Consider the following 15,667-nt stretch of genomic DNA (forward strand, 5'->3'; position numbering starts at 1 on the left):
TGTCACGCTGACTGCAGTGTGGTGGCCATTGTCATTTTCAGTCTGCTAGATTCTGTGACCTGTCACTATGCATTATGTAAGTTAAACAGATATATTATATTATGGACTTGAATCATCTTTTCGTGCTAATTGTTTTCTGTCGGTGTCACACCCTGGCTCTGGGACTCTATATGTTGAGCCAGGGTGTGTTCATTCTGTGGTGTTCATTCTAGTTTGTTGTATTCTATGTTTGCCTGAGTGACTCCCAATCAGAGGCAACGAGTGTCAGCTGTTGGCTGGTTGTCTCTGATTGGGAGCCATATTTAAACTGTCTGTTTTTCCCTTTGTGTTTGTGGGTTTTTGTTCCGTGTTCGGTCATTGATACCGTGGACTGCACGAAATCGTTTCTTGTTTTGTATTGTGTTTACACTTTAACTAATTAAAGTATGTTCGTTCATCACGCTGCGCCTTGGTCTGTTCCATATGACGATCGTGACAGAAAAACCCACCATGCAACGACCAAGCAGCGTGTCCAGGGGCAGCTCTTGGGCTGGACATGGGAGGAAGCGCCAGGAGAAGAGACGGTGGAGGCGCGCCGTAGAGAGGAGCAGGCAGCCTGGACATGGGAGGAGATATTGGACGGTAAAGGGTCCTGGACTTGGGAGGAAATCCTGGCCGGGATGGATCGCCGGCCATGGAGTGAGACAGTGGAGAGGCGACGGAGAGAGGAGCAACGGCGTGATCAGGGTCGTCGTCAAACGGTCGAGAGGCAACCCCAGAAAATGTTTAGGGGGGGGCACACGGCATGGACGACGGGGCTGACGGAGGCAGAAAAGGGGCGGATCCAGAAGGCCACCAGGTTACGGATACACCGCCCTGTACGTCCTGTGCGGATGCCTCACACAGAGTGTGTGAGGGTAGGCATTCAGCCAGGACGGGTTGTGGCCGTTCTTCACTCCAGGTCTCCTATCCGTCTCCACAGCCCGGTTCGGCCTGTCCCTGCTCCACGCACCAAGCCTACAGTGTGCGTCGCCAGCCCGGTTCGGCCTGTCCCTGCTCCACGCACCAAGCCTACGGTGTGCGTCGCCAGCCCAGTCCGGCCTGTCCCTGCTCCACGCACCAAGCCTACGGTGTGCGTCGCCAGCCCAGCCCGGCCTGTCCCTGCTCTACGCACCAAGCCTACGGTGTGCGTCGCCAGCCCAGTCAGGCCTGTCCCTGCTCTACGCACCAAGTATACGGTGCGCGTCGCCAGCCCGGCCCGGCCTGTTCCTGCCACTCGCACCAAGTATACGGTGCGCGTCGCCAGCCCGGCCCGGCCTGTTCCTGCCACTCGCACCAAGTCTACGGTGCGCGTCGCCAGCCCGGCCCGGCCTGTTCCTGCCACTCGCACCAAGTATACGGTGCGCGTCGCCAGCCCGGCCCGGCCTGTTCCTGCCACTCGCACCAAGTCTACGGTGCGCGTCGCCAGCCCGGCCCGGCCCGGCCTGTTCCTGCCACTCGCACCAAGTCTACGGTGCGCGTCGCCAGCCCGGCCCGGCCTGTTCCTGCCACTCGCACTAAGCCAGGGGTGCGAGACGTCAGCCTGGTAAGGCCCGTTCCTCCTCCACGCACCAAGCCAGGGGTGCGAGTCGTCAGCCTGGTAAGGCCCGTTCCTCCTCCACGCACCAAGCCAGGGGTGCGAGTCGTCAGCCTGGTAAGGCCCGTTCCTCCTCCACGCACTAAGCCAGGGGTGCGAGTCGTCAGCCTTGTAAGGCCCGTTCCTCCTCCACGCACCAAGCCAGGGGTGCGCGTGGTCAGTCCAGCACAACCCGTGCCTGGGCCACCGGTGCCTGGGAAGGTACCGGTCAACTGCTCCACTATGGAGCTGAAGCTAACCGCTCCTGCTAAGTCAAGTTCAGCTCCAGCCAGCGGGGCCAGACTGGACCAGGGGCGCTATGGGGGTTGATTGGAGGGTGGTGGTCAAGGCCGGAGCCAGAACCGCCGCCGAGGAGGTATGCCCGCCCAGCCCTCCCTGTTTTGTTTTAGTTGAGGCGCGGTCGCAGTCCGCGCCTTTAGGGGGTACTGTCACACCCCTGGCTCTGGGACTCTATATGTTGAGCCAGGGTGTGTTCATTCTGTGGTGTTCATTCTAGTTTGTTGTATTCTATGTTTGCCTGAGTGACTCCCAATCAGAGGCAACGAGTATCAGCTGTTGGCTGGTTGTCTCTGATTGGGAGCCATATTTAAACTGTCTGTTTTTCCCTTTGTGTTTGTGGGTTTTTGTTCCGTGTTCGGTCATTGATACCGTGGACTGCACGAGTCGTTTCTTGTTTTGTATTGTGTTTACACTTTAACTAATTAAAGTATGTTCGTTCATCACGCTGCGCCTTGGTCTGTTCCATATGACGATCGTGACAGTCGGAAGTTAAACATTAACAAAATTACTGCTAGCATAATTTTGTGCTTGTTACCAGCCGATAACATGCAAAGATCAACACATACATTGATCTACTGTAGAATGTATAGAAAAAAATAACACATGCACTTTAGTTTATAGACGACAGTGATTTTGCATGTCTAGTATGGCTATTTAACGAGCCATCTGTCTCGATACAAAACAGTTGTTCCTCTGATTCCAATTTCCGTGCACTATAAACAAACAGCAGAATTAATCCAGAAAATAACCATTATAATGAACGGGTACTGTAGCATTTGTTGCGCTGCTGCCACGGGGGAGCCCTGCGATCAGCCATCAATCAAGAGTGGGAGCGAGCCCTGGTGAAGAAGTAACTTGACAACAGGCATTCATAACATACAGGATGACAAGGCTAGGAACACATGGCACGTCTCCAGCCACCCTTTTCCATTTATAGTGCACTACTTTTGACCTGAGCCCTATAGGCCCTGGTCAAACGTAGGGCACTATGTAGGGAATAGGCTGTAAATGGGAATGCAGCCTGTTGCAGTAGCTGGCTATCAGGGGAACAGTAATTTCGGCAAGGCGAGACGTTTGAATATATTAGCTCAGCGCACAATCAGCCGTTCTCTTTCCCCAATTAGGACTATTAATCAACTTTTGGAACATCTGGTATGCTATTTTTACAGTTTCAGATTCAGCCTCTCTCTCCACCTCTCTCTTTTGTTCTCTTTCACCGATATTCTCTCTCACTTTGTTTCATCCCTTTGGCCTTAAACCAGCTGCCGGCAGTACCATGGCATTATTGCTAGTCACAGAAAGGGACTGGCAATAGGGCAGTTCGGCAAATGCCAGATGGGCTGGTCCACCTTTAGCCTAGTGGGCCTGTCTAAACGTTGCACAGAATGATCATTATATGGCTAATAGTGGGGGCCTCCTTGTGTGACGGTGAATGACCACCTCTGGCTTCAGACCTATCAAATCAAATCAAAGCACATTTTATTTGTCACATGCTTTGTAGACAACAGGTGTAGACTAACACTGAAATACTTACTTACGGGTCCTTTTCCAACAATGCAGAGTTAAAGATTTCATAAAAAATTTAAATAGTCACACAAGGAATAAATACACTGTAAAAAAACAAATACAAATAATGAGTAAAATTCACATGGCTATATACTGGAAGTACCAGTACCGAGTCGATGTGCAGGAGTACGAGGTAATTGAGGTAGCTATGTACTGTACATATACAGTGCCTTCAGAAAGTATTCAGACCCCTTGACTTTTTCCACATTTTGTTAAAAATACAGCCTTATTCTAAAATTGATTAAATTGTTTTTTTCCCCTCATTAATCTACACACACTACTCCATAATGACAAAGCAAAAACAGGTTTTTATAAAATGTTGCTAATTTATTAAAAATAAATAACTTCAATATCACATTTACATAAGTATTCAGACCCTTTACTCAGTACTTTGTTGAAGCACCTTTGGCAGCGATTACAGCATCGAGTCTTCTTGGGTATGACGCTACAAGCTTGGCACACCTGTATTTGGGGAGTTTCTCCCATACTTCTCTGCAGAGCCTCTCAAGCTCTGTCAGGTTGGATGGGGAGAGTTGCTGCACAGCTATTTTCTGGTCTCTCCAGAGATGATCGATCGGGTTCAAGTCCGGCTCTGGCTGGGCCACTCAAGGACATTCAGAGAATGATGGAAGCCACTGTGTTCTTCGGGACCTTCAATGCTGCATAAATATTTTGGTACCCTTCCCCAGATCTGTGCCTCGACACAATCCTGTCTCGGAGCTCTACGGACAATTCCTTCGACCTCATGGCTTGGTTTTTGCTCTGACATGGGACCTTACATAGACAGGTGTGTGCCTTTCCAAATCATGTCCAATCAATTTAATTTACCACAGGTGGACTCCAATCAAGTTGTAGAAACATCTCAAGGATGATCAATGGAAACAGGATGCAACTGAGCTCAATTTCGAGTCTCATAGCAAAGGGTCTGAATACTTATGTAAATAAGGTATATGTTTTTTATTTTTTATAAATGTGCAAACATTTCTAGAAATCTGTTTTTGCATTGTCATTATGGGGTATTGTGTGTAAATTGCTGAGGAATTGTTTTTATTTAATCCATTTTAGAATAAGGCTGTAACGTAACACAATGTGAAAAAAGTCAAGGGGTCTGAATACTTTCCGAAGGCACTGTAGGGAGGAGTAAAGTGACTAGGCAACAGGATATATAATAGACAGTAGCAGCAGCGTATGTGGTGAGTGTGAAAGTGTGTGTGTGGCGTCAGTATGCTTGCGTATGCTTGTGTGTGCATGTTGACTGTAAGTTGGATAAAAGCGTCTGCTAAATGGCATATTATTGTTATTATTATGTTATGTAGTGTGTGTGTGTGTGGTGTGTGCATGTGTGTGTTGGGGTGCCGGTTTAAGTATGTGTGAGCGTGTGGGTAGAGTCCATTGTGTGTGCATAGAGTCAATTTCAAGAGAGTTAGTGCAAGAAAGGGTCAATGCAGGTAGCCATTTGATTAGCTATTTGTATGTCCTGTTTAGAAGAGACTTATGGCTTGGGGGTAGAAACTGTCCAGGGTCCTGTTGGTTCCAGACTTGGTGCATTGGTACTGCTTGCCATGCACTAGCAGAGAGAACAGTCTGTGGCTTGGGTGGCTGGAGTCTTTTACAATTTTTAGGGCCTTCCTCTGACACCGCCTGGTATAGATGTCCTATACCAGGTGGTGTCAGTTGCCATACCAAGCGGTGATGCAGCCAGTCAAGATGCTCTCGATGGTGCAACTGTAGAACTTTTTGAGGATCTTAGGGCCCATGCAAAAAATGTTCAGCCTCCTGGGGGGGAAGAGGCATTGTTGTGCCGTCTTCGCAACTGTGTTTGTGTGTTTGGACCATGATAGATCTTTAGTGTTGTGGACGTCGAAGAACTTGAAGTCTCGACCCGTGCTCGGCCCTCCGTTTTCTGTAGTCCACACTGCCAGGTCTCTGACCTCCTCCCTATAGGCTGTCTCATCGTCGTCAGTGATCAGGCCTAACACTGTCGGGTCGTCGGCAAACTTAAAGATGGTGTTGGAGTAGTGAACAGGGGAGTACAGGAGGGGACTAAGCACGTACCCCTGAGGGGCACCCGTGTTGAGTGTCAGCATGGCGGATGTGTTGTTGCCTACCCTCACCACCTTGGGGCGGCCCGTCAGGAAGTCCAGGATCCAGTTGCAGAGGGAGGTATTCAGTCCCAGGGATCTTAGCTTAGTGATGAGCTTCGAGTGCACTATGGTGTTGAACGCTGAGCTGTAGTCAAGTGTGGAGTGCAATAGAGATTGCATCATTTGTGGATCTGTTAGGCGGTATGCGAATTGGAGTGGGTCCAGGGTGTCTGGGATGATGGTGTTGATGTGATCCATGACCAGCCTTTCAAAGAATTTAATGGCTACAGATGTAAGTGCTATGGGGCAATAGTTATTTAGACAGGTTACCTTGGTGTTCTTGGGCACAGGGACTATGGTGGTCTGCTTGAGACATATAGGTATTACAGACTGGGTCAGGGATAGGTTGAAATTGCCACTTGTCAGCTGGTCAGCGCATGCTCTGAGTAGGCAACCTGGTAATCCGTATGCGGTCTTGTGAATGTTAACCTGTTTAAAGGTCTTACTCACATCAGCTTTGGAGAGTGTGATCACCCAGTCATCCGGAACAGCTGGTCCTCTCACGCACGGTTCAGTGTTGCTTGCCTTGAAGACGGCATTTAGCTCGTCTGGTAGGTTAGTGTTACTGGGCAGCTCGGGGCTGGGTTTCCTTTTTCCTTTTGCAAGCCCTGCCACATCCGACGAGCGTCAGAGCCAGTGTAGTAGGATTCAATCTTCGTCCTGTATTGACACTTTGCCTGTTTGATGGTTGGTCAGAGGGCATAGTGGGATTTTTTATACGCGTCCGGGTTAGTGTCCCACTCCTTGAAAGCGGCAGCTCTAGCCTTTAGCGCCACACAGATATTGTCTGTGTGGGACATGTACGCAGAGTCACTGTTGGGATGACGTTATCGATGCACTTATTAATGAAGCCGGTGACTGATGTGGTAAACTCCTCAATGCCATCGGATGAATCCCGGAACATATTCCAGTTTGTGCTAGAAAAGCAGGCCTGTAGCTTAGCATCCGCTTCATCGAACCACTTCCGAATTGAGCGTGTCACTGGTACTTCCTGTTTAAGTTTTTGCTTGTAAGCAGGAATCAGGAGGATAGTGGTCATATTTGCCAAATGGAGGGCAAGGGAGAGTTTTGTATGCATCTTTGTGTGTGGAGTAAAGGTGATCTAGAGTTTTTTTTTTTTTTTTTTTGCACAGGTACATGCTGGTATAAATTAGGTAAAACGGATTTCAATTTTCCTGCATTAAACTCAACGGCCACTAGGAGTGCTGCCTCTGGATGAGCATTTTCTTGTTGACTTATATATAGATGAAAGCTCTCTTGGTAAATAGTGTGGTCTACAGCTTATCATTCTAACTCAGGTGAGCAGAACCTCGAGACTTCCTTAATATTAGAAATCACACACCAGCTGTTGTTAACAAAGATACATACACCCCAACCCTTGAGTTTACGAGATGCTGCCATTCTGTCCTGCAGATGCATTAAAAAACCAGCTAGATTTATATTAACTCTATTCCCTATTGTGCCCTGGTCAAAAGAAGTACACTATATAGTGAATAGGGAGATGCAGGACATTTGGGATGAAACCTTAATCAATCAACTCATACATTAGTAGTTTTCCTCGCCTGTGCTACTCTCAGCCTCTCAGTCTCTTACTGTAGGAAACAGTGAAAGCATTAGCCTGTAAACAAGAACAATGGCCAGGCAGTCTCTCTCTAGCAGTTTTTAGGCTAGCAGAAAGCGGGCAGGGCCCTGCTTATTCATTCTGGCCTGCTAATGCCCTATTGCCTATATGCAGAACCACCTTGCAGGCTGGCAGGCTGGGTAACCTGTCCCGCTCAACAGAAGGCAAAACGAGTGGCGTCAAGGTGTTAAGAGCAATGCCACTGAGAGACTTATGAACGGAACAGGGCAACTCATGAGGAAAGAACAAGCCTTGTGTGTGTTTTGCGGTAGGTGTGTATGTGTCTTTTTTGGTGTGTTTGTGTGGAGCTGTACAGAGTTAAATTATAAAAGAAGCAAGGATTAGGATTTAAAAGCTACAGTATTGCAGCGAATACATTTTTCTGAATGAGAAAATGTACTATTTCTTAGTAAATGAAAAGGATACGGAGAAAAATGCGGATATCAATCACCTCCCTACTAGCGAGAGGAATAATTTAATAGTGATCAACGTCTCTCGTTGTCTCATTCAAAGATACTGTATACCAAGAGTTGTCCTTCATGGACGGATCACAATCTAATTTCACATGATCTAACTAACATGTACTGTAGCTAGGTAAGTAAAACTAAGTCTGCTTTGATGTCCAATGGAAGTTCATACATCTGTACATACAAATGTTATCTTACGCTACATCAATTAACACCTATCGTCGATAGCATCCCTTCATTCCTTCCAATCTGTTGGAAGCAAAACCCAACCTTGCAACGCGGGGGAGCTTCCACATTTAATCAATACGAGTGGAGGGGTCAAAGCATTCTGGTATTAACACATCACTTGCCTTCTAATTTGCAGATGCGGCTGCCATATTTCTCTCACAGAGGTAGGTGGTAGTTGCCAACAGTTAGATGTTAGATATGAGGTGTGTGTGTGCGTGTATATGTGTTTGACATGCGTGTGTGTAAGAGAGAGAGCGAGAGAGAGCGAGAGAGAGAGAGAGAGAGAGAGAGAGAGAGAGAGAGAGAGAGAGAGAGAGAGAGAGAGAGAGACTGAGCGACTGCAAGAGCAACAAGTGCACTGTACTTTTATGTTTCATGCAGCAGCCAAGACAGACAGCCGCCTTGTTTTTAATAATAATCCAATAATTAGTGAATAATTAGGACCAGACTTCCTTATGTGTTGTCATTAACCAGAGTGACTCATCCCACAAGTCTCCACAAACAGACAGGGGCTGCGTTCCAAATGGCACCATATTCCCGACATAGGAGCGACCCATAGCACTCTGGTCAAAAGTAGTGCACTATATAGAGAATATGGTGCCATTTGGGATGCTGCCAGAGAGTAGGCTTTCACCACGCATGGATGTCTCATCACCATCACCATCACCATCATTCGATCTAATTTACAAACCCAGTGACATTTGATGACACATCTCTGATTAACTGGGGCAATGAGTCGTTTTCCCAGAACTCTGACAGATAGACATACTGTCAAGGAGAAAAAAATATATCGGAGGAGGAGTGAGGGTACTTGTGTAACAGATGAAGAGTCCAAGTGGAGCAGAAGAAGAAGAAAAACATGAGGGGAAAAATATTTGTCTATCCCAAATGGCACTATATTCCCTATATAGTGCACAAATTTTTGATCAGAGCCCTATGAGCCCTGGTCAAAAGAAACATTTAAGTAAAAAGTGAATAGGTTGCCATTTGGCATACTTCATTATTACACAACATGTGCTTTGGCACTGCTGCATGTAAAGTCTCCGTTTATTGGAATGTCATGGACAATTATTGTTTATGGTCAATTAGATCAACTTCAATAGTACAATTCTCCTTTATAGAGTAAGAAATCATCTTATAGATGATTTGAGTAGTGTATGTGAAGACTGAATGTATTATATATAAAGCCTTTATACGTTGTAGTTCATTTAAAGTGGGACACTGGTTTTTTACTGTACATTGATTGATTGCTTTGTTATTAGTGTCTTATATCTTTCAGATCCCCAACTCAAAGGCTAATAAGACACTGCATTTTCATATTCTCTCTGTAATGTTTACAGTTTGGATTCAAACTCAGGTGAGGCCAGGTCTGATAGGGGATCAGTACAATATTTCCCAGCACATTGACACTAGGTGCGATCAGCCTTGTAACACTGGAACCATTTCAGAGTTGTTGAGAGTTGTTCCTGAATGAATTAGAAGTGATGGCTCAGAACTACCAGGTCGAAAATGAAATTGTGGCAGACTCCCTCGCATGAGTAAATCAGGACTATTAAACACTTTTCATTTCCTTTAAACCACTTTGCTGTACCATAAAACGTGAGGAGTCACGCAATAAACATCTCGCCTCGGTTTAATACCGCGATAGATAATGAAATAAATGTCTTAAGAGGATTAAAAAGTGCATGGCCTTGCAAATCTGTAAATATACATATTTTTTGGGGTGTGTGTGTATGATGGGGGGGGGGTGTCTAACATCTATAATTATAATACACGTGTCGGAGAGAGTTTACTGCTTTCCCAATATTGGTGGAGTAACAAGGCCACAAAAGCACACCCAAGGATGGGGCGCACACTCGGTACAGGGGGAGGCATGGGTAAAAAGTTGAACAAGGCAGAGAGAGAGGGAGGGAAAACGAGGGGGTGTGATGTACAATTGAGTGCCCGATGTAAACCGTGTCGCAGCCGCTGCGATATTTACAACCCCGCGCCAAGGAGTGCACAGGATTTTAAAAGGCGTTTTCTAATTACGTTACTAGGCCCCTGCAGTGAGTGCTTGCTTGCATTCCAAATGGCAGCCTATTCCCTTTGGAATCTGGTTAAAAGTAGTTCACTATGTAGTGAATAGGGTGCCATTTGGGACATGCACATTGCCTAGCGGAACTGAGTGGCACATTGTGGTGGTCGACAAGTGGGATTGGCTGGTGGCTCACCGTGTGCATACACTGGCAGCAAAGGTGGCAGAGGGATACACAGGTGATTTACATCTACGGAAAATCCTAGGTCCTTGTGATTAACGCTGAGTGCGGTGAAAAGCAAACAGGCTGTAATTTTTTACCTGGGCGGGTTGCTTTATGGGTTGTTTGCACACACTTTTGATTTAGTCAACATTTAACTTGCCCCCGATCTTGAGTAGGCAATCAAAAGTCCTATTTATGCATGTGTGTGATGAGGGCAAGTTGAGATGGTGAGTGCGTGTCTGTGTATGAGTGTGTATGTGTTTGAGTGGGAGTGTGTGTGTGTGTGTGTGTGTGTGTGTGTGTGTGTGTGTGTGTGTGTGTGTGCATGATCATGGACACATGTGCATGTATGTGTGTGTATAAGGGCCATATAAGGAGCTGTCTGTAAAATGATTATCTGGGCCTACATGTTTATATATGATATTCTGTATGTGTGGGTGTGTATTACAAGTATACCATATGTTCGACTTTATGTGTTCTGCACTCAGAGAAACTGATATGAAACAGGTAGACAATGAAATGACTATCTGTAGACCTACATATTCATATGTGATATGTGGTTGGGTGTACTGTATCTTACACATACAGGTGTAGGATCTTAATTGGATCACTCTTTTGTTGCTGAGAATTTTCCTGCGCCGCAGAAAATGCAGATGAGCTTGGTGATTTACACACATTCTAGGGATGGGTGTTTGTAATAGTTTCACTATTCGAATAGTATCATACATTGATATCCGGATATTCGAAATACATGTGTTTATTTTGTATGTACATTTTTTACCTGAGCACTGCTGCGAGAGGGATAGGTTGGTGCTCTATTGCTCTATTACTGCAGCTGCAGGAGTTATAAGGGTTGTGTAGCGAGCAGACGGAGGGAGAGAGATAGACGCCAAGGCAACTCGGCTACAGCCAAGACTAGCTAACTTGTAGCAGCCACAACGTTATTTATCATCCCATATAACATTAACAGGGCATGTCTTGACTGGAGTAGCCTAGATAAGCTAGCTAGTTAGCTAGCTAAGTTAGCCAGCTATAGCTAGCTAGGCTAATTGAGCCAAACCCATTCAGATAAAACAACAGCCTACCTGTTGGTTGCTCATTGTAGCCTACTCCTTCTAATTTCGCTAATTCTTGCATTGCATTAGTGAACTCTCACTCCACTTGCTACACATTGAGCCTCTCTGCCACTTTTATTGGCCAACATAAACCACTAGTTAAACATGTGCAGGCTATCGGTAGGCTACCAATCTTTTTACTAGGTGCACATGCACGTCATAAAAACTACATTGAAAAGTTTGTTTTATTAAATTAATCAATTGAAATGTCATGGTATATCCTTGTATGTAACATTGTCACATTAATATTTCAATTTTCAGGCCGATAATTTGAATACTTGCAAAAATGCATACTCACCCACATATTTGAATACTAACGTCCATTCAGATATTCCAATAACCATGCACATCCCTAATAAATGAATGGAAAAGAAGCACTTGCACACAGTTATATTGACAGTATTCCACTTTTCATGTAGCTTTATTTTGACCAGCTAATAGCCTAACCACTGATCAAGCAGCATAATGGACTAAACGTTCAGATCCTGTTGCTGCATGATTATTTTGATTATAAGTCAAATTAAGATCCTACATCTGTATACCATAGGTTCATGCTTCACATCTACCTGCTGTGCTCTCAAAAAGTATTCATACCCCTTTACTTATTCCACATTTTGTTGTGTTACAGTCTGAATCTTTTTTTTTTACACACTATACCCCATAATGACAAAGTGAAAACATGTTTTTAGACAATTTTGCAAATGTATTGAACATTTAAATACAGAAATATCTCATTATGGTCTCCCGAGTGGCGCAGTGGTCTAAGGCACTGCATCGCAGTGCTAGCTGTGCCACTAGACATCCTGGTTCGAATCCAGGCTCTGTCGTAGCCGGCCGCGACCGGGAGACCCATGGGGCGGCGCACAATTGGCCCAGCGTCGTCCAGGGTAGGGGAGGGAATGGCCGGCAGGGGATGTAGCTCAGTTGGTAGAGCATGGCGTTTGCAACGCCAGGGTTGTGGGTTCGATAAAATAATATATGCGCTAACTGTAAGTCGCTCTGGATAAGAGTGTCTGCTAAATGACGTAAAATGTAATTATTATTTTCAAAATTCTTTGAGCTCTGTCAAATTGGTTGGTGACCATTGTAAGACAACCATTTTCAGGTCTTGCCATAGATTTTCAAGTAGATTTAAGTCAAAACTGTAACTCTGCCACTCAGGAAGATTCAATGTCTTCTTGGTAAGCAAGTGCAGATTTGGCCTTCTGTTTTAGGTTATTGTCCTGCTGAAAGGTGAATTCATCTCCAAGTGTCTGGTGGAAAGCAGACTGAACCAAGTGTTCCTCTAGGATTTTTCCTGTGCTTAGCTCCATTCCGTTTATTTTTTATCCTGAAAAACTCCCCAGTCCTTAATGGTTAAAAGCATACCCATAACATGATGCAGCCACTACTATGCTTGAAAATGTGAAGAGTGGCACTCAATAATGTGTTGTATTGGATTTGTCCCAAACATTTGTATTTGTATTCAGGGCAAAAAGTGAATTGCTTTGCCACATTTTTTGCAGTATTACTTTAGTGCCTTGTTACAAACAGGATGCATGTTTTGGAGTATTTTTATTCTGTACAGGCTTCCTTCTTTTCACTCTGTCAATTAGATTAGTATTGTGGAGTAACTACAATGTTGTTGATTCATCCTCAGTTTTCTCCTATCACAGCCATTAAACTCTGTAACTGTTGCCTAGTCACCATTGGCCTCATCGTGAAATCCCTGAGCAGTTTCCTTCCTCTCCAGCAACTGAGCTAGGAAGGACAACTGTATCTTTGTTGTGACTGGGTGCATTGATACACCATCCAAAGTGTATTTAATAACAATGTGCTCAAAGGGATATTCAATGTAAGTTTATTTTGTTTTTTTACCCGTCTAACAATAGGTGCCCTTCTTTGCGAGGCACTAGAAATCCTCCCTGCTCTTTGTGGTTGAATCTGTTTGCAATTAACTGCTCGACTGAGGGACCTCACAAATAATTGTATGTGTGGGGTACAGAGATGAGGTAGTCATTCAAAAATCATGTTAAACACTAGAATTGCACACACAGTGTGTATTCCTGACAGCTGTCACTGTCATTGTACTCATTCTCTCACTGTCGTCTCCCGTCTTCACAATGACACAAAGGTGTCATCCGTTGTGTGTTTCTGCGTTCTAACATGAGATGGCTGCCATACACAAGGGGAGTATGGCACACACACGCACACACCCACAAACAAAGTCACTTCACAGACAAAGCCTCTTTGCTCAGTTCTCCTCCCTCCTGGAATGACTAGTGTCTCTTAGCACCATTGAATTGCCCCCTCTGGGACTGTTGTGACATAATTACTATATCAGACCCGCCGTGTAATTCCTGCCTGTCTGCTCCCGTCTTGCACTCCCCGTCTCCTCTATGTCTCCACTCTGTCTCCCCTCTGTCTCCTCTATGTCTCCCCTCTGTCTCCTCTATGTCTCCCCTCTGTTTCCTCTATGTCTCCCCTCTTACTCCCCTCTGTCTCCACTCTGTCTCCCCTCTGTCTCCTCTATGTCTCCTCTATGTCTCCTCTCTGTTTCCTCTATGTCTGACTATATAGTACATTGGGGGATAAGACCCATAAAGACTTCCTGTACCTAGGGTGGAGACCGTGTTCAATCGGAGTTGATCAATCTGTGTTTTCAGTTAATTGGTTATTAGATCAATATTTAAGTTATCAATAGCTGTGGTACTGTAGGTCATTGACATTTTAAAGATATACCATAAGAGTAACACTTGTTTTGTGGCTAAATACTGTGCAATAGAGCTGTGAAATACACCTCTTGATAAAAGTGAATGAATAGCTTTTGGGATGCCGTGAATACCATTCACCAGATCATCGTTTACCTGCATTTTTCTATGAATTATACGGTACAAAAAAATAAATAAATATATATATATATATATATATATATATATTTTTTTTTCATGGGTAGAGAGAATAGGGAGGCAAAATGAGATTGCCTTCCCAAATAAAACCAATTTTACTTTTGATTCCTATAACAAGATGTAACACTACATGAAGTGCCTCCTTTTGGGCCACTAATGGAGAGGAGCATTGCAATTTGGGAGAAAGTAATAGCTTCGAGCTTTCAGCCTCTATGCTCTCCGGGATTCATGAAATCAAGTGTATACGTGTAAAGATCGGTCGATAGATTTGAATGACAGAAACACATTTGGCTCTTTAGCTCTGTGTTTGTGAAGAGAGACTGCATGTCATATTGACTATCTGAAAAGCAGTCTATGCAGGATGGAGTGTCAGTCAGTGCAATGTGTAAGTGCAGACCCAGAATCAGGTATTATGGCGGGTTTGGCCAACATAATAACAGGAAGACATGTTGGCTCCATCATAGTTTATTCAGAATGAGTGTCAAAAGCTCAAAGATGGCGCTTATATAAACAGTCATGTCAGAATTGGGTTGGAGCTAAGTTGGCCAAACTCTCTCCATGTATAGTATGATTGCCTTTCAGTGAAAATATGGTGTGTCTATTATAGCCAATCAAGTCAGGTGTTGGTTGAAGCCAAGTTGGCCACACTGTCCATATAAATTGCATTGGAGTGCAAAATGGCAAATATAGCCAATTAAGTCAGGTTTCAGTTGGAACTTAGTTGGCCAATCTGTTCATGTTACGATGGCCTTGGATTGCAAAAATGGCGTCTTTAGCCAGTCATGTCCGGTTTTGGTTGGAACAGAGTTGGCCAGACTGTCCCTATAAGATTGCCATTTTAGTGCAAATATGGCGTCTATAACTAATCATGTCAGGATTCATTTGGAACCACGTTGGCCAAATTCTTTGGTGCAAACATGGCGTCCATCAAATTCAGCTTTGGACATTGTGACCCACCTGTCTGCGCAGATCCCTGGTCTTCTTGGTCATCTTGTCGATGGCAGAGTTTAGTGGGTCTCCTTTCTCTTTCCTGCCAGTCTGTAGAGAGAGAGGGGAACACAGAGACACAGTGTTACCTCAGTGTTACCTGTGTGACACTACTAATTCATCATCACACACACAAACGCTCACATCAAAAAAGTGCATTATGCTTGTAATACACTACAGGAGGGAATGGGAGTACAAAGGTTTGTACTTTAGTTAAAAGGGAGGAGAGGAGGGGAATAATTCCTGGATTACTCTCTGCCTGCGGTTTCTTATAAGTGCCTTTGGACGTTAAAGATGTAAGAGAAAGCAACAGAGCTGGATAAAATAATAACTTGAGGGTACTACAATACACACAGATTGAGGAGTGTATTGAGCAAATAAGATGGAGTGGTGACAGACATCAGATGAAGACGACTTGCAGGGAGAAACTGCGGAACCATTTCTGAGAAATTCCATTAAGCATGACACCAAGTTAGCAGGTGAAGTACTGTAGGCTTTGGAGGTGCACAAGCAATTG

General features: G+C 44.9%; 1 protein-coding gene across 1 annotated transcript in view; it reads right to left on the reverse strand.

Annotated features, from left to right (window-relative positions):
* LOC121562910 (catenin alpha-2) overlaps nucleotides 1–15,198 on the reverse strand; it is a 150,673-nt gene extending 135,475 nt beyond the window's left edge. The window contains 1 exon segment of the mRNA XM_045215777.1: nucleotides 15,121–15,198. Within this exon segment, the coding sequence (XP_045071712.1) occupies nucleotides 15,121–15,153 (33 nt within the window). The 5' untranslated portion in view covers nucleotides 15,154–15,198.
* Nucleotides 15,199–15,667: the final 469 nt, after the last annotated feature.

This window comes from Coregonus clupeaformis, unplaced genomic scaffold (genome assembly GCF_020615455.1).
Source record: "Coregonus clupeaformis isolate EN_2021a unplaced genomic scaffold, ASM2061545v1 scaf0511, whole genome shotgun sequence".
In the NCBI taxonomy this organism is placed as follows: domain Eukaryota; kingdom Metazoa; phylum Chordata; class Actinopteri; order Salmoniformes; family Salmonidae; genus Coregonus; species Coregonus clupeaformis.